At 39.3% G+C, this 19,676-nt stretch overlaps 1 protein-coding gene across 3 annotated transcripts in view; it reads right to left on the bottom strand.

Annotated features, from left to right (window-relative positions):
- The window catches only part of PRDM2 (PR/SET domain 2), a 62,692-nt gene that overhangs the window by 41,660 nt on the left and 1,356 nt on the right, over positions 1–19,676 (bottom strand). For all 3 annotated transcript variants that reach the window (XM_027658061.1, XM_027658063.1, XM_027658062.1), the window contains exons 2-5: positions 14,737–14,810; positions 8,258–8,375; positions 7,892–7,995; positions 4,625–4,777 (exon numbers count right to left, since the gene is read on the bottom strand). In XM_027658061.1, coding sequence (XP_027513862.1) covers positions 4,625–4,777; positions 7,892–7,995; positions 8,258–8,375; positions 14,737–14,745 — 384 coding nt within the window. In that variant the 5' untranslated portion in view covers positions 14,746–14,810. The remainder of the gene's footprint in view (positions 1–4,624; positions 4,778–7,891; positions 7,996–8,257; positions 8,376–14,736; positions 14,811–19,676) is intronic.

The raw sequence follows: 19,676 nt of genomic DNA, 5'->3' as shown, positions 1-19,676 counted from the left end.
CCCAAACCCCACCCCTGTAATTAATTAATAATCAATCACAGAACACCTCAAACACCACCCCTGTAATTAATTAACGAATTAATCAATTATAGACACCCCAAAGCCCACTCCCCCTTAATTAATGAATTAATCAATCACGGACACCCCAAACCCTGCTCCCGGGAATGAATGAAATCACAGAAAAACACACAGAAAACACACACAAAAGTCACTCCCTTCCAAAATGCACCACCAAATTAAAAAAAAAAAATAAAAGAAATCACCAAATATAAAAAAAAAAAAATAATCCCTCCCAAAAAATCACAGAAATCAATTTGTACCCACTACCCCTTGTCCTAACGCTACACTTCCTGACAATATATAGTTAATATTAATATAGTTATAGTTAACATTAATACAGTTAAATAATTAATACAGTTCCTGCATTATTATTATTATTATTATTATTATTATTATGGAACTTCCAGCTCCACCATCCCAAACTGTGGTTTGCCTTAACTAGTGACTGATTTAAATCCCTGCAAACAGTGACATCCCTGAGCTCACTTCTATGGATATTCACAGTTAATTCTTCCCAGGGAGCAACCAGCCAAACACAACTACCTTACACAAAGCATTAAATAACATTAATTAAATCTAATATAATAATAAGTAACGCTGCTCAGGCAGCCACTACAGCTGGGATTTGGAACAAAACCTACAGATACAGGAAAAGACTGTCACAGTGGGTTAATGGCAATACAGATAATTACAGCATGTTTAACAAATCCACTTCATCACAGTAATGAAAGGTTTGATTGCCATTCCAAACTGACTATTTCTAGGTTTTTTTAATCCATTTAAAAAAAAAAAAGTCCCAGGGAAGACCAATGCCAAATAGGCATCACTGCAAATGCTACTCAGACTCCCAGCACTGCCAATAAAAGGAACTGGCATTGATCAGTTTACTTCACTTAAAATATTATCGGACTCAAATTGCTAAGTCCCCAAGTTTGCAGACTAAAGATGTATTTGTACTTTTTTTTTTTAAAAATCTTCCTCGTTGTTCCTCCATTTCCTGAAGCATTCTACCCAAAACCAAGAAAAATTTAAATACCTTAATCACAATCCCCCTCTTTCAGGGCTGGTGGGGATCAGATCCTGTTTTTAATCATAGAGCAAAGGGTGTCCTCAGACTTAGTTCCAGTCTGAAGCCAAAGGGGATTTTTCTATCAAGAACAACAGTATTATTTCTTTCCTCTACAGCACTTTTCTTTTTCAGTGAGTCCCACAGCACTTGATAAAGGTGGGAGTTACCTTCATACCCCCAGACACTGGAACAACAAGAGATGCAAGATTCCAGCTGGGGAAAGATTTAAGTTCTAACATAAGCAAAGCCCAAGGTTTGCCTTCCCCCAGTCCCAGAGGCCTGAGAGGAGAAACAGTGGCAAAGCTCTTTGCATGGTCCCATTTTGCAGCTGTTGAGCAGCAAGGAATGCAGAAGAGTTGTCTGATGATGCAAAAAAAAAAAAACTTATCATCTAAAAAATATAAAAGCTTGGAGAAAGGAGCTGGCTGAGGTTTTAGGCAATGCAAACACGGGATGATAACGAGCACAGAATTTGTTGGCTGCGTGGCTGGATTATTGAACCTGATGAATTTAGTTTCATTGTGACTGCTCTAGAATCTAAGCCCTCTAACCTTGAGCTTCTAAAATGAGGTGGAGCAGCAGCTTCAAGACCAGACAATTAAAAACTGCTCCCCCACTGAAAACTGGAGTGAGAAAAGGACCACACTGAGCAAGTGCCACTTCATCACTACTGCTCCTGGCAGCACCCTCTAATAACAACTCCAACCCCAACCTCCCCCAAACTATTCCCTGCAGATCCTCGGTGTAGCAGTGTCAGGTGGGGACAGCTTGGCTAAACAGGGTATGAATGTTGGAAAGGCTCCTCAGGTTAATGCTTCCTTGAGCTTTGTGTTTTAACTACAACGTTTAACAGTCCTTAATCTGAGTACTTTCTATTCAAAAGGTTTAAAGTCATTTCAAAATCTGTTATTTTTGACAGTAGTATTCTAATAAATTATATCCTGAGAAGTTCCAGCCCAGATTGTCTAAAATTCAGTTCCTTGTACAAGCACTGCAACGTGTGTTGGACAGACAGGCACTGCCTGCCTGACCTTAGCAGAGCATTTATTTTTCACACAGACACTGCATTTTACTGTGATATTGTGCTTCTGCACCTGGATGTGGCCTCACATCCCCAAAAGCAATCAAAGTGACTTTTACTTGGGTGAAACTTTCACAAGGTATAACCCAGGGTTATACTGTGTTCTCCTGTGTAACAGGGAGGATCTTGAGTTATTAGAAACCCGTCTGACGAAACATTCTTCCATAAACAAATTAATTTCCCTTTAATCAAGGAGAGTTTCACAGCCAGGCTTCTTTAGAAGACTTTTTGAAACTGTGTTTTCACTGCAATTTTACTTCATTCTTGTGGAATGAAAGCCCTGCCCTGAGTGCAGAACAACACTGATCAACGAGCTCCTTTCATGAGCAGAGGCAGGAAGAGCTTCTGAAACCCCATAATGAGTTTAAGCTGCTTCACTGAAATATCCCAGCTCTCATATGCATCCTGGGGAAAGCAGATGCAAAGCAGCCTACAAATAACCTCAGCCCTTCAGTGAAGATGAAGGGAAGATGGAAGAGAAAAATATTTGCTTGTGCTCACTTAAAAATTCTATAACTATTCATTGGCAGCAGAGAACAGGGAAGTTAAAGCTCTCTGCAGGTTTGATGTTCTTCTACACCAAGCAAATTTGGACTTTGCTTATCTTAGCAATGAGGCTTGGAAAGCTTGGAAATCAGCCTGTTTAACTTACAGATGAGAAACCCACAAAAAGCTCAAGTAAACCCTGGGAAAAAAATAGCCATGACAATATTTGAAATGCTTCAAGGTAAAGAAGAACAACATTACACACAAGCCACTTGAATTCTCCTTTGGGGGTAAATAAAACCTGTGCTGTTTATTTATCAGCAAGTGGAATTCCCCTAAATTTATGAATTATGATAAAGATCAGGAAGAACTGTGTGTTCATACCTGGGCTGGTAAATTTACAGCAGGTTTGAAATTAGACCATAACATGTTATACAGAAAAAAAGAAGGACATTTAAGATGTTTTTTATTACATGCCTTCTTTTGTCTCAGTTAACAGTAAGGTGTGACTGGAATAAAATTCATCAAGTTGCAAGAGCCAACAGCCAAAGGAACAAAAGGATATTTCAGTGCTGTGACAAGGTATTTGTTATTCTTCAAGCAGTGCTCGGCCTCTTTCAGCAGCACAGTTATTTTCCAAAGTGCAATCTTATCCATCAAAAATAACCAATTTGGAATATGTGAATGCTTGAATTATCAGGACTAAAACCTTTGCAGAAAAGATTCGATGAGAGAAAAATATAACATGTCAGAGTGACTCAAAAAATACACTTACATTAATGACTTTGTGGGACTGTGGGCAACGACAGAGGAAATCCATGAGAAAGTGTCTAAAGGAAGCAAGGGTGGCTACAGATTTACATTGGGAGCCCATCCTCAGGGAACAAACACTGAAGAGAAGGCAGTAGTCTGGCTGGAAACAGTGAACTTCTACCACAAAGCCATCAGAAAGATCAGAAAGTGTTTAGAAGTTTGGTTTTTTCAATACAGCTTGAGTGACCCAAAATGGAAGAGTTTCACCCGTTGCTGTACTGCCCCATAAACTTCAAAACTGCATGGGATCAACCCACCCTTTCATTAAGCAAAGATCAGTTATTTATGGATGTTGTTGGCCTCACAGGGAAATGGAAGGAACAGCAAAAGTGCAAAAACAAGGCTGCATATGCCCAAACCCCCAAAAGCATTTCAAATAAAAACCAAGTCCAGCTGCACACACTCACTGCCAGGAGCTCCTTGCTCAGAGTCAATACTTTCTAGGCACAATATTCTAACCCCAATGTGCTCCACCATTACAGTTAAAGCCATTTTTTTTCTTGGTTTGGGAGATAAAATGCTTCAGGAATGACATCCTTTTCCCTGCCTCCCCCTCACTCCCTGAACAAAACTGAAATGGTATAAACCCATGAAAAATTGCTTCATGGAGCTACCTATAAAAGTGTCTTGACAGCCAAGCTTTGTCATACGATGCACAGACCACAAAAATAACTGATTGCTGCAGAAAAACCCTCAGTAGAAACTATCTTGGTATCCAAAAAAATAGAAGAACATTTATTTTATATAATCTGCTATAGTTTTTCATTCTAATTTGTATCAAATTCGGTGCTACTGCAAATCATTGACCAACAAGACTGACTGTTGAAATATATCCTATATTTTAACAGTAGATCTTAATGTCAACTGTACTGCCAGAGAAAAATTTATACCAATTAAATGTAGCATCTGCAATGCTTCAAATATATTTTCTTTACATTTACTTATATTTTTAAAGTAAATATAAAGAAGATAAATATAAAGTAAATACAAATTTCGTGAAATGTTTCAAAATCTGTTTAATACAAATAATGAAAGAAAAGTATTTTAATAAAGGGAAATAAAAGGTATAATAATAAAATATAATAAAGCAGGAACTGATTCTCAGACAGTGATACCTTTAGGCTCTTGTAGTATATGGTCCTGTTGATCTCCAGAGGAAACAGGTTCTGCTCCTTCCCAGAACGTGCCCAGTTTATGTATCGGAGCCAGTTGCCCTTCTCTGGGTCTGTTGCATCCACACACATCCAGCCCAGGTTTGGGTAATACACCTGAGGGAGAAATGGCATTAAACCATGGGCACTAAAACCTTTCACAGCTCCACAAAGTCATCCTTCCCATCCGAGGGCACCGCCAGCCCCCAGGGGAGGGGCAGAGGCAGGGGCTGTGCTGGCACAGTGCTGCTGCTCTTCTGCAGGAGTTCAGGGGATCAGGTACAACTGGAAAAAACCCAAACTTTTGGCCTGCAAGCCCTCCTCTGAAGGTTTTGGGCTCATTTCATGTTTTCAGTTTGGCAAGCTTGAAATGATACTCTTACATTTTGCCTTTAGTGAAATGACTGATTTTAAGACAAAAAGGCACAGAGATTTATTTTTACTATCTGGTGAATTGGAAAAAATAACCATATAGAAGTTAGAAGCATTTGCTTTATTTGGAAAGATATGGGAAAGCATAATTTATATTTAATCAGTGTTCAGGTTATAAAAGAATATTTTAACCTTTCAGAAATCTTGTGATTCACTTTAAAAAACTGACCCTGCCAATAACCTTCTGCATGTTCTGAGATATAAATTCTTTGGTTTCTATTCCTGAAGAAAAGTTTAACACCTACTCCTGGTTTACATTTCCAGACAGGTTGCAATAAAGCAAGAAGGGGACTGACATCTCCAGTACTTTCTGGTGACAGGCAACTCTGCTTCTCTTTCCAGAGCTGTTATGCATCTCCCAGTCTCCTTATAATCCAAGTTAGATGCCTGTACAAAGAGCTATCACTGGGTATTTTTCCTTTTTTGTTTTTCTAAAAAGCTAAAAATCTACAATGTTGTAGCATTTTATTGGTTCTGACACTTTACAACTAATGCTAAGGCTTTTAAAACCATTTTTCATTTTCAATTTCAGTTAAACTTCTACAACAGCTTAGAAAAACCCCTATTTAATAAATTTGATTTCTTTTATGCTGACATACTGTTGATTTAGAAAGACAGAATTTTATCAATAAAGGTAAAACTTTAATAAATATACCACAATCATCTTGATTTCTTTCCAAGCAAACAGAAAATATCTCCCTTTCTTAAACTATTCCAGCATGGATTTCATCAGCTGACTTCTGAAAGAAGCACACTCAGCCCTTGCAATATGAAAGCATAAACAGCATCACAGATGAGACTGCAAAAGCAACTCTTTTGGTTAAAATGGAAGAAAAAAGCCAACAATGCTGTGGAAGAGTTAAACAGATATGGCCTATATGTCAAAATGTAATTATTAATTACTTGTTCTAAATATATATTAATTTAATATGTTTTTATATTACTTTATGATGGTATTTTCACAAAACAAAATACTTGATTACTTTTCAGATAAAAATTCGAATGTAGAGAATATTTTTAAAGGCCTTGTGCACTGTGAAAATAGCTCCAACTCCTCTCTATAACACTGACTGTGACTCCCATTAACCTCAACAAAGCCCCTCCAGCTGTGCCAGTCATTCCAACCCTGCAGACAGCATTTCCCTCCCTTTTCAGCCACTTGCTCTCCTTTTCCTACCTGTGGCTTTTCTCCACCAGAAAAGGAAAGTATGTTCTCTCCTCAGGCACAGCAAGCACAGACACACACAGCTCACCTTCTGCACAGTGATCCTCCACCAGGACAGTTCAAACCACTAAAGTTGACTGGAGATGCCAGTTTTAGAAGCCTCACTTTTTATTCAGATTAATTTGACTAAAAAGCAAATGGGATGCTTGTGGAAAAGGTTGTTCCCCCAGCTGGGGTCCACACACTGAACTGCTCCCACACCCCCCCATCCTTCTACAAACCATATAGTCCAACAGTTCAGAGCCTGCACTGGTTTCAGGTATCACCATATAGGGCCAACTGCTGTTGTCTCATTTTAGCTGCTTTTTTCCTGACTCCAAAATCAGTATTAAAGCAACACACAATTACTCTGGAATCTACCAAGGGTTCCCATTTATCACCCGCATTGCAAACTAGGAAACTCTGTAACAGCTTGTTGTTTGCAACTATCATTTCTCAACACTAATTGAAAAAAACATCCCCAAAGAACATTCAAAACCCAGCACTGAGAGAAACACAATTGCAAGGTCAATAATTTACTTGGCTGATTCAATCTCACCAAATGTTCTTGCACCAGATCAAAACTGGAGATACCTTTTGCAGTGGAGTTTGAGGCAGCATTAGCTCAATGCAGTGAACATTCTACTTGAACACTTGATTACTTTTATAAACAGGAACCTGCATTTAGAGGAAATTGTCCTGAATCCAATACTTGGATAGAGGTTAACACTAAATTTTGCATGTGTATCCAGTTTTTTACACAGTTCAGTGTTTGCAGACCAGGGGCCAGAAGGATGGATGACTATTAGCAGTATCTTTAGCCTAAAAATCCATCAAGTAGCAAACTGTGCTGCAGAACATGCTCTGCCACAGCTCCTGCATCCCTCCCCTCCTGGACTATTCACTTTTCTAAAACCACCTGCTCTACTTGTCCTCAGAATGACTGAAGGAGTCTTTGGAAGTGGTTATGAACTGCCTTAAGGACACTGTGGATAGGATTCAGCTCCAGATTAAGCCACCTACGTTCTGAAAATGCACATAATATCCCAAGTCTCATGACTATCAGTGCAGCTATTCAGCTGTCCAGACAGCACTTGCTCCAAGGCAAGCCCAAACACAAGCAGCACAAGAAATTCTGCAGGAATTGAGAACTCACAAGAACTCCAGAAGGAAAACCCATTCCCATAACAAAGTTGGTTTTGAAAGAGCTAAATGAGGAGGAGTACTGTGGCTTCCTTAAGAGATTCCACATCCTCCTCATTTCCCTGATTTCAGGAGCAGTTGACAGCCCTCAGTTGCAGAGGGAGAGCACTCAGGGTTCAAGCCAACAAAAAGCAAAGCTCTACCAGAGAGAGACTCTTCAGGGCAGGTGTGATCCACACACAGCACACAAAAAAGTAACACAGCAATTTCCAGCAGTGCCAACAGTCGAAAACTTTGTAACTCAGAGTCCAAGTGTCTACAAATAAATGTTAGTAATAAATGGCAATTACCTTACATCAAGTCTATTCGTAAAATCTGTGGAAAAAGTAAAGTATATACAAAATACTGACCTAGTGACAGACACCTTTTCCCGTTTACAAGCCATTTCTTACCTCCCACATGTACACATTGCTCTTGACTTGAGATCTTTTTTTCTTGTCACCAACAAATGGTCCAAACTTCTTGCCTTTTAAAATTGATTTTGTTGCCCAGACACCTGAGGAGACACATATCAGGAGTTAAAACTAAACTAAGTTATTTCAAGCAAATCTTCTACTCACAATTCATATTTCTTGAGATCAGTACGTGCGTCTGTCTCCAAACGGGGAGCTGTCCACTCTTCCCAAATGAAATTATTTCAGATAAATGAACCAAACATTATCTCTACCCAGCACAGGAGGGCACCAAATTTTGACAGCAACTCTGATGTATGTGAGCTCCTGTAAAAACCCTCATTCTTTCAAAGCTGGAGCACTCACCAAGCCGTGTCTTGTCCACAGCAGATGGGAAGAGCCTCACATCCTCAGGAAGGCCCCTAAGCACATGCTCAGGTACATCATCCAAGGTCTCCACAGTGACAGGAGACTCAGTTGTGTTCTGCAAGTCCAAAAGCCAGCAAGCATTAACAGAGAAAAACAACTGACAAATCAACCCACACGAGCTACAAAACCTCCTGACTTGAAATGAAAGTAAAATTTCCAAACTCACCACACTGAGGATAATTTCACATATGTTAGTAATCATTTATTTCCCTTTTTCTAAGGATGGCTTCCAGGCATACCCAATCTTATCAGTCTCCAAAAAATAATCTAAAATAGCTTCTGATCTTGTCTTATGTGAAAACATATAACTTGTGAGAAAGACTGAACAGCAGCTTTAGGAGAAAACCAAACTCAGAGTTCCAAGAAGCACAAACAGTTCACAAAAGTGAAAAGTTTAATTGTTTTACCTATTGAAAGAAAGGTGTTGCAGTAAATTAACTGCTCCAGTGTAGATACCAGAACTTGCACTTGGGGTGCACCACCTACTCTGCCTGGAATGGGGTAGAGCCACTGGCACAATGCCCTATTTGCAAAGCTATCAGTGGGGAATGGGGAAGGGGCTCCTGCTGGGCTGGGTTTGAATAATGCTGAAACCAGCAGGACTCAGCAATCCCAAAATCAAACATCCAGCCAGGGAGGGGAAGATGTGGCAGAGCTGATGAAGCACCTGATAAAGGACCAGTGACACCACTGCTAACCCATGTGGAGCTGCTGAATGACACAGCTGGGCTGGGCACATCTCACTGACAGTCCTTCAGCTGAGCCTAGAAAAGCCCAGCCCCATGTTTAACAGGCTCTTCTGACATATTCCCTTCTTGGAGTGTGTGTGGAGATTCCTCCCTGGAGTGGGGGACCCTAAAGCCCATCCAGTCCCATCCCCTGCCTGGGACACCTCCCACTAGCCCAGGTTGCTCCAAGCCCTGTCCATCGTGGCCTTGGACACTTCCAGGGATGGGGCAGCCATGGAATAACCTGTGCCAGGGCCTCCCCACCCTCCCAGGGAAGAATTCCTTCCCAATATCCCACCCAACCCTGCCCTTGGGCACTTTGCAGCCATTCCCCCTTGTCCAGGCACTGCAGCTCCTGATGATTCAAGTTCTGCATGACAGGTTTATTGCTCTGCAACAAACAGAATAAGCTAAAAGCAGCTTATAGAGAGAAAAAAGGGGTTTAAATAGTCATATGAGTTATTATTTCAGTACCCTAAATGTTAATCATAATTCCTAAATCAATAAACAGCTCAGAAGCCTTAGCCAGCAGGTTATAATTAATACAAAAGGTTTTAAGGCATTTTTATGTTAAAGTTTGAAAGGCAATAGAAAGCTAATAAATGATTTACAAATGTTTAGCAAGTGATTAGTTCCAATTTAAGGAGCCTACAAGGTTCAACAGGCTGCTTATAATATTATTCATACTATTATAACACAACAGTAAATGCTACTCACACGTGTCATTAAACACCCAGGCTCCTTATTACCTAATCATAATTTAAAAAACCACTATTTCTTATAAAAACGACCAGAATTCTAAAGTTACAAGAATGAAAAGTTTCCATAAAACGTGTTCACATCCTGAAAGGACTGTGCTTGGTGAGAACTAGGCATGTGTTGAACCACATACCCTAAAAAACCCACCTGCCCTCTGACAACAAACTTTAATCATTCTGCTTAGAAACCAGTACTGGTGGTGATGGCAGGAACAATTCTAATACTAAGGGTGTTATACTTGAGCTCTGAACCAATTTTTTGGAGGTGTTTAACTGAGAAATTTGTCTCAGTACACCCTGACTTTTTGGAAATGATTCTTGCCTTTACCTATAACCATAAAGCAGAGATACAACAGCAGTTTTTCCAGTGAGCACTTATGAAATATATTGAAAGGCTACTGGAAATAGATTTTAAAATCCATCTTGATATGCTATCAAATTTCAGGGGTTTATCTCTAAAGCAAAACAGATAAATCTTGTCAGCCTTTGCTCCTCTGCACCCACTCTTTGTGAGGGTGCTGCTCTGGCAGTGATTCACTACATTTAAAAATGAAGTTACAAGAACAAATCTTCTGCAAGGACAAGAAAACTGATCAAACTGGAGCCAGAGCAAAGTTATTCTGGTGCTGCCTTGGTAAGCCCTAACAGCTGCACAGAGCTCCCAGAGAGCTATTTGGAGGGAGAAAGACCCCCAAAGTGGAAACCATGGAAGGAAGAGAATGCCAGAAATCCCTTCCCATCCAAGAGAGCAAAAAAAAACCAGGGAGGGGGAGAAATACTCGTTCCTTAGTTCTAATAGCTGAAGTCTATTCAAAGCAGAGCAAAGATGTATTTTGCTCTTCCAACAACCCAAAAGGACAAATACTGATGAAAGAAGCCTGATTTTCAGACATCTGTTAGCCTTGAACTGATATGCAAGAAGCCACGTCTGAGATGAAAAACAAACACGTTCTCCTCAGCATATCAAAGAAACCCAAACATCTCTCCAGCACATTATCCCAGGATTTCAGCAGGGGAGAACCAAGGCTGTGTTTCTCAGTGGTTTCTAACAAATTACATCCAGGCACAGACGAGGGGGGCTGTGTGACAGCTCTCTGAACGAGGCACTTCCAGTTTCAAGGTAAAAGTGGGGTGGGTTTTTTTTTGATTGGGTTTCACTTTGGGGTTTGGTTTCTTTGGGGGCTTTTCAGTTTGGCTTTTTAAATGAGCAGTCAAAAATCTCAGCTGCTGCATGGTTAAAAATCTCAAGCCAGAAAATAAACTTTAACCTACCAAAACTTAAACCAGACTCAACTGATTCAGACAGAAGTGCACAGAACTGTGTTATATCTTCGATTTTCCTGGTATATTCCTTAATAATCATGAGGCTTTTTAGCCATAAATATCCCCAAACTGTTCTACCATTTAGGAAGTCTATTTGTATGGAGTAAAATACAGTGAGAACTTTATTGTTATAAATCAAAGAATAGCAGGACATTCAGAGAATACAGTACTCAGCCTCATCTAACAATTGTCAGATTAATGGATTTCACAAGTACTACAAACCTGGATATGGCCTTGTACACAACAATACACTTCACACCTCAAAGGAATGGTAACAAGCAACCAAATTCAAACCACTAAAATAAACAATTTAGTTCAGTCAAATGCGTGCAATCTATTTTTATTTGCAATTTAGATGTAGCTACTTGAAACGTTTTCCAGATCTCAGCTTGTCTCCAAGGAACGTCTGTCTACCGAAAGAAATGCTGTATTTCAAACACTTTTCCCCCAACACTTAACAGTCACATTTAAATCTTTTTTCTGTTTAAAAAGTTCACTTCTTGATAAGGGTAATGCATTGTGCATGTCCTACAGTCAACTTCTGCATTTAACTGAAAGCCTTAATGCAGTATTTTTCGCTCCCTCCAAGACAGAAATTTTGAATACAAAACCACCTGAAGGTCATTTCACTTTTAAGCTTCTTACTCTGAAGTTCATAAAAAAAAAAATTACATTTCTGGCATTCAAATTATCCAGCATAAAGTGACTTTAGAACAATGCCAGGGAATTCTCTGAGGGTTGAAGTGGTGCCTTAACTGAAACCATCTTTTCCTGATTGCATCGAATCCAGAGTCCAATCACTCTGACAGCATCTTTCAACACATTAAGCAACTTTTCACACAGCTTTCAATACAGTTGTCCCTAGGGACCAACTACAAATTAGCCTATAATGTTACAAACATTATTTAAGCCGAGTAGAAAAGGCACCTGCAACAAGATGTTTACAGGTGATCAGAGATTAGAGCAAAAAAGGAAGGAATCATCCTGAACAGGGCGATGACTGCCAGGTTTGGGTGGAAACAGGATTAGAGTAAGTGAGGAGATAAAGGAAAGGATGCCATGGAGAGAGAAAGGGAGATGGCAGAGGAGTTAAAAGAAGTAGCTGAGGAAAGGGAATCGTGCCAAGTAGCACAGGAAAGGGACAGAAGGAAGGTCTCTCCCCGTCCAAGCACCCTGCCTGGCTCCCCCTCTTTGTCACAGCTGCCCTTTGTGTGCTTGAAAATTAAAGATGTATCAGAAATATTGGAAATAATCATTGCAAAATTCAGAAGGAATGGGGGGAGGAGGGAGTTTCAGTACAAGTGCAGGTATAATTTGTTACCACGTGCCCCAGCACTTCTTAAATACCTGCCCGTGCTGTTTTCCAGGTAGCCCCCAAATTCCTCCTGCTCTGTCTCACTGCAGTCTGAGGTGCAGGAAATGCTCCCAGTCAAACCCCGGGTTTGCTTGGTCTGATGAACTAGTTTACATATTAAAGGCAGATCTCCTTTTAAAACAGAGGATGCACACTGCTCATCCTGAGAGAGCAATCTCCCAAGAAATCCAAAAATATTAAACCCAACAGCTATTATTTTTAATTTTAATCCTTCTTCTCCTTACAACATACCACAGCATTTATGAAAAGGTTTTCCTTCGCTACTTTTCTACAAGATAAACCACAAAACCAGCAGTTTTTCCACAAACCAAATTAACACCAGCCCAATTAGTTTCAGGGTCACTGAAGTCACACCAAAAGCAGAGACAAGCAGAATGAAAGAAGTATGAGAACAGAACACTTGAAAGGTGTTTGGCATCAGGCAAAAACATTTCTTATACAGACCTGGCACTACAACTTGTCAACAGTGAATGAAATGACAAAGGCACTGCAAGAAAAAAACACCACAGGGTTGATGCTAAATACACACTTAATAGGAATGGTAATAGAACAACAAAAAGCCATGTGAGCTTTGGAAACTAAATGTGAAAGCCAGAAAGACCTCGGAGGACTCTGAGCTACTGAAGTGTTCCCAGAGGCAGAGTCACCTCACTCCTGAATTGTGTCACATCCCAGTGCTGCAGAAATGAGCAGCAGGCCCCTAAGACAGGTATGATACAGCAGAGAAATGTTACTTAGCTCTAGAAACAGGTCAGGGGTGGGGGGACACCAGGACAGACAGGACACAGGGGACATGGACACACAGATGGGAAGGAAACAGTCAATGGTGACAATTCCAGGTGAGGATCTCCAGCTGTCAGAGTTTTAGCAGGATCCAAAGCTTGTCAGAAGGACTAACAGGGCAGGATTATTCCTCAGGCAGACAGAGCAATGGGCTGCTCCCTCTGTGCCACTGAGGGCATCAGAACAAACCCTACAGGTGGAAACATTCCAAGTCTCAACAGAAATTGTGAAGCAACAGTTAAACTTGCTACCCTAAAACAGCCTACTGATGCTTTAAAGTGTGATAATGCAAATGGCATTTCTATTACACGTGTAATTTATATTTGTCTACAGATATAATACAAATATGTATTTTTAGAATACATATTTCAAGGCTCTGACAGACACTGCATTTTGCTTTTTACCTTTTTTTGTGTGTACACATATCTCAAAGGCCTTTTAGTTTAAACCAGAGGAAAAAAGCAACAGGAAACATCCCACCAACCCACTTCACAGTGTAATTACTTATGAATCTGCAATTCAGAGAGAACATACTTCAGTAAAGTGCTAACTGTATTCAGGGCTGCTGCTGATCAAATAAGGGTATAAAGGGCAATAAAAGCACACATTAGCTACAGGCATCAATAAAAAGCAGACAAAGCTTTTTACATGACTGTGGTTTTCTGACTCATAAAGCTTCTGTTCGTGGCTGACTTTTTTAGCAAAGTCAAAATGACATTTCTACAGTCACATTCCCACTCCAAAGGGGCTTGGGAAGATCAGCCAGAGAGAGAAAGACTTAGGAGGAAAATTTAAGGCAACATGTACTTTTTCTGTATCTTTAAGTAATACAACTGTGTGTGACAGACAAACTGATGTACAAGTCCTACTTGGATAAAAACAAATGCAGAATAAAATGCTCTACGCTTGGCACTGATTAAAACAACACCCTCCAGTCAGGATGTCTGTGAATTCATACAGCAAAGTACTGCACCACAAAGGAACTGTGCTTTCCCAGTCTTTCCACTTGATTCCAGGAGAAACATTTCAGATTTCAGGCAAGTGTGAAACTTCCCAATCAATCAATTCCCGTGGCAGGTTGTTTACTGCACATTTGAAATGGGAAAGTCATTAAAAAAAGATTTAAAAAAAAAAAAAAATGGAAACCTTCAATTTTCAAGCCACTTTTATAAGGAGCTGAATTATTACCTACAGCTTGAGGAGGAAATAGATTTTTCTGGAGAGGTGTTCTTGTAAGAGGTGCCAGGAGTAATAACTTAGACACTGCAAAACACTTCAAGCCCTGAAATAAAACAATCTCACAAGCACACATGTTGTAGAAAGGATGATGAGGAAATTTAATGAGACTGAAGATTTTAAAGACCATTTCTCTTGCAGTGGATGATTTACTTTTTTTATTAATAATTAACTGTTCTAAGGATTTTGATGAAGTCTTACATCCATACTCACCTGATTCATTTTGAATTCCCGTTGTGTTCTGAAAAGATACTCACAACAAAGAAACTCCTTTGATTACATGAGCCCTGGAAAGAAAAACAGACAATTGTAACATGCCCTTACCTACAAATTTACATTGAACTGAAAGTACCCACAGACCTGTAGTTTCTCTTTCTAAATCATCTGTCAAAAAGGAGTATATTCCTTTAGAAAAAATCTGCTCTGAGCTGCAGTTTTGTTATTATAGCTCAAATGTGTCTGAATAATCCCAAGATGGATTAATCTTTCTCCCATTTTAAAGGATGATGTAGCAGAACTGTGCCCAGGAAGGATTGTTCCATTGGTTTTTTCAAGTGAGTTAGTTTGTTCAAGATTGAGTATTTTAAGAACTTTAGGAGTCAGATCTCTTCAGAATTTTATATCACAGCATTATGAAAGGCCTTTTGTGCTTTTCAAATTAAGAAAACGCATGTACTGAGTCTCTATTATCCCATGTCAGAAACAGGAAAATATTCCTTAAAAATAGAGCATTTTATTAAGGTATTTTATTACACTAAAGCATTTTGCCTTCTTGTTTAACAGAAGCCTGAGATTTCACAAGGTTTCTAACAAAAAATCCTAAATCAAGTAGGCATCAAATTTGGAAACCCACAACTTGAGACAAAATTAAATCAGAACGATGCCATATCCAAGACTCTTGTACATCAACTCACTTCCTTTCTATTTTTTTTAATGCACACAAAAAAAGCTTTATTGCAAATTAGGCTGGAATCACTTTCCTTCCTGCTGTCATACATTATTTTCAATAAATTAGCATCCCCCTCCTTTGGAAGTTAACTGATCCCTCTTGACTCAGAGCACTTTATTCTATTTCTTCCCTGTCTTTAGGTTTCTTATTATAACAATGATTAACTGATTATTTTTTTTTACTAAGTCCTCTGCATAAATACTAACGTTTAATTTAAAATACATTCTAGTGAAATACACTCCAAATACATTTCACATAATCCTTCACATCTTCACACTGAAAAAAATCAATGCTGTGTACCAGCCCTGTGTGCCAAGCATCACTCAAAAGCTGCATGGCTTAAGAAATCCATATGAAAAGGAAAAATGTCCTTGGAAAGGATATTTCTGTTGTACTCAGCTCTTCCAGGATTAGCTCCTTTTGTCCTGGGATTTCCACACTTTGGGAGCATTTAGGCAAAGGGCTGAAACTTCTGTATTTAAGGTCCAGTTTTGCAACTGGTTCTGTGGGATTTAGAGTTTGCCAGCAAAGCCCAGGGATGGGATCAGGAGCTCCAGGTGAACACTTGAACACATCCAAAGAAAAGCATTCCTTTTGGAATGTGCTATTACAACTTCCTGACTTATTTCAGTTCTGGACTCAGTATAAAAGTCTGTACTTGAGCTGAGGCCTTGACAACAGAGAAAAACCCAGTGCCCTTATTCATTGTCCACTGGGACCATACCCACATGTCAATTTATAAATTAAATATCTGGGGTAGCAGAGCTTTCTTACCCCAGCTGTTAAATAAATCAGTCAAAAATTTGAAAAACAGAACAAAACCTTTTGACTCTGTTTCATTGGAGCTGTAAAAAATACACTTCTCTTTTATTTCATATGTTAGCTCTGAATTATTTTGTTTAGAATTAATAGCTTACGAAGAATTTTCAAACCAAAAAAACAAGCCTGGTATTTTTACAAGTTTTACAAATATTTTATTCAGCTTTTATACAACTGGTTGTTTCCAAACCTCCCAGTGGTGTTTCCTAGAAGATGACAAAACATATTAATGTAGTTAAACATCCAGGTATAACCCAGTTTAGGCAGATCCCTCACAAACTGCACTTCTCTGTTCCTTCAGCTACAAGGCACCAGAGGAACCACCTGCCCACAAACCACTATTAGGTGAGAAATTAAGCTGCACTAAACCCAAAGCTTCAACAAGCATTTTTAAAGCTATTAGTTTCAAAATTTTATACCTGCAGTTCTGCATTTTTCTGCACTTTCTCCTTCCTCCACGTTCCTTATTCCGTTACCAATGAACTAAACTATGTGGAAAGCAAGATTAATTGCACTGGGAAATCAATAAAATTAAGGCTCTAGATGGACTTGTGTGCAGTCACTGGGGTTTTTTCTACCTAAATGAAACATGACAACAACAGAAGCGTCTGCAACAGTAATTTGTGGGTTAATTTTTGGTACACAAATTCAATAAACCCCAGAAAATATGAAACAAATTGTACAACTGCTGCACAAATATTAATTCCCAGCACGATCAGTGAGTACCAACAAGGTATTTACTCTTATCACTGCGAGCAGGAACAAGCTTTCACTCCACACTCCAACGATTTCCTTGGAACACACAGTCAGGTCCCAGGCAAGATTTCCCAGGAAAGCCCCTGTGGAAGTGATGCTGCTCTGATGTGTCACCGGGGGAAATTCGTGATTCAATTTAAAGACACGGTGATGGCCACATTCAGTCTGTTTTGAAGTCAATAACGCTCCACAACTGCATCGGGACTTTGAAAGGCTCACTCAGCAGCTCCATCAAATAACAACTGTTCTCATTCAACAGCAACACAAAGCTGCTCTTATAAAAACATGGATATTGTTCATAACATCCACCACAGTGAACTCTGACAGCTCACTGAAATCCCTCCCAAAAAAACAATGGTAAAGGTTCTATGCCATAAGTGAAGCACAGGCACCAGCAACCGTGAGTTTTAAACATTCATTCCCAGAAAACATCACCAAGTCATACTGAGCTCAAACCACCACCTACTCCTGAGTGCACAAATACTACACACTTACTGCAGATATTAGAGCATCTGGGAAGCACATGAGAAAGGAGATCTGCTGCATCATCCAATCTTAGACTCTCAGAAAAGTGTACTTAGAAAAGCTCAGCTCCAGGAAACAAATTATGCTTATTCAGATAAGAATATACAAGGCTTTTGTATTTAAGGAAACACTGTGGTCACTCTAAAACAAAATGCTTGAAACAAAAAGTATTTTGACCTGATTTCTGAATCTACACTTAAGGGTTTTAAATATTCCCTCAGAAAAAAATATAACTTTCTGGGAACAAAGTTTGCAAATGAAAGCAAGTCATTTTACACAAAGCATTGCAGATCACCTCATTCAAACTAAATCAGTACTTCTAGGTTTTATAGTCTATCTTCTGATTTTGTAAGCCATATTTATCATTTCTCTACGTGTTTGGGGTTTTTTTAAATCCCAGAATCAAAAAGCATTTTGAAAGAGGCTGTTGCTTCCAATTCAGAGGAAGGAAAAACCAGGCATGAGAGTATCAACCCTATTTTGGAAGCTGAAAATGGGACATGCATTACATCACTGCTCCAGCAAAAACATGTTCATTAGAGAACCAGGAACAACTTGCAAGTCTCCCCAGCCTGTTTTCCTAATGACCAAGGGATTCTGCACAGCTCTTGGCTTTGCTTTAGTTTCTAGTTGCAGCCCATGATCATTTTCTAAACATCAGGACATTTCCATTTATTCAGGGCAACACTTAAATACTCTAATCCACGAATTTTCCACCTCTTGGGTGAAACAAAGGTTGTCAATTAAAAAAAATTAAGTTCACATTAAGATTAAAATATGTATTTGATAGTGCATCTTGTTTCTCTCTACAGGCACTTCACTGCAAAGACATTTTCAGTTACTCAAGGCTGCCTGAATAAGAACAGAGAAAAAAAATGGGCAGTGATTTTCTGAGCACTGAGATCTATTACCTATTGTCCAGTAAGAAAAAAGCCTTTGCTTGCTGCCACATAACCAAATACACTGTTATAACTTAGAGAGGTTTATGGAGGTAACCGAGAAAACAAGCCAAGAAATCACCAACACAACACAAACCCAGAGTTTATTAATTAAACAGCAACTAGACAAGAGAAGTCAACAGAAAATAACAGGTCTCTAACAACTGCAAATATACAGAAACACCATTCCAATCTTCAGATACAAGGGCACTTTAATTCTACTTGCAAATAAAGTAAAACCCAATGAAAATTTTCTCAGACAAGTACATTGCTGATTGATCACTATGTGAAAAAACCCATTTCAGTCATTTCTTTTCACCACACACGGCTCAGCCTCCCAGTTTTGTCTACAGGCATGTTTTACACAGAGGCAGAGAAGAAATATTTTTCAGCTAAAAATACAACTGGAGAAAAAAACCACATTGATAAAAGAAATTATTTCATTGAGGGGGAGTCATTAATTATCAGGCTCATCTCTGTCCTTTCAGTGCTAACAAGTTCAACAGCAAATACATTGCTGTGCTTTAAATTCAAGGTTTGCCAAGGCAGGAATACATTACTGTTCATCTCTAAATCTCTCTGAACTTCTGTTTTTAACTGACAGACACCCAGTAAGAAGCATTATTCAGATCTCCTTTTTATACACTATTATTACTTGTTTACCCCCAAGGATCAAGGATTTTATGTATAACAGTGAAATGGGGACATCACTGCACTGCAGGATGGACTTCCAGAGCCATTTCAGCTTTTACAGAAAAAGACTTTCTGCTTTATTTCCCTTCCACTCTCAAGCAAATATGCAATAGGAAAAAAAAAGGATGGGTTATACAAGTATAGAAAAGTACTTCAACATCCTTCCCCACCTGTTCCAGAAGAAAGGCTGAAACCACACTAAACAGGCACCAACTCGGGAAATCTCCAAACATCACACTTATCATGGCATTTCTACCTAAGATATTTTATCCAAAGGGATGATTTGCCTTTCATTCAACATAACAAGGGGTTCACTGTAAGTGAAATTCATTTTTATGATCTGTGCCATGGACGGTTGAGGCACTTCAGCCCCAGCAAACCCTGGGAGCTCCACGCTTGAAAACCAACAGGTGCTTCTGCACGGCTCTCACTGCTGTGTCTGCAAGTCCAAGAGTTCTTTTGTTTCCTAAAAG

Source organism: Corapipo altera, unplaced genomic scaffold, assembly GCF_003945725.1.
Source record: "Corapipo altera isolate COAL_440 unplaced genomic scaffold, ASM394572v1 301, whole genome shotgun sequence".
Taxonomy (NCBI): domain Eukaryota; kingdom Metazoa; phylum Chordata; class Aves; order Passeriformes; family Pipridae; genus Corapipo; species Corapipo altera.
Note: the sequence above shows the minus strand (reverse complement) of the source record. Positions and strands in the feature narration are given on the sequence as shown.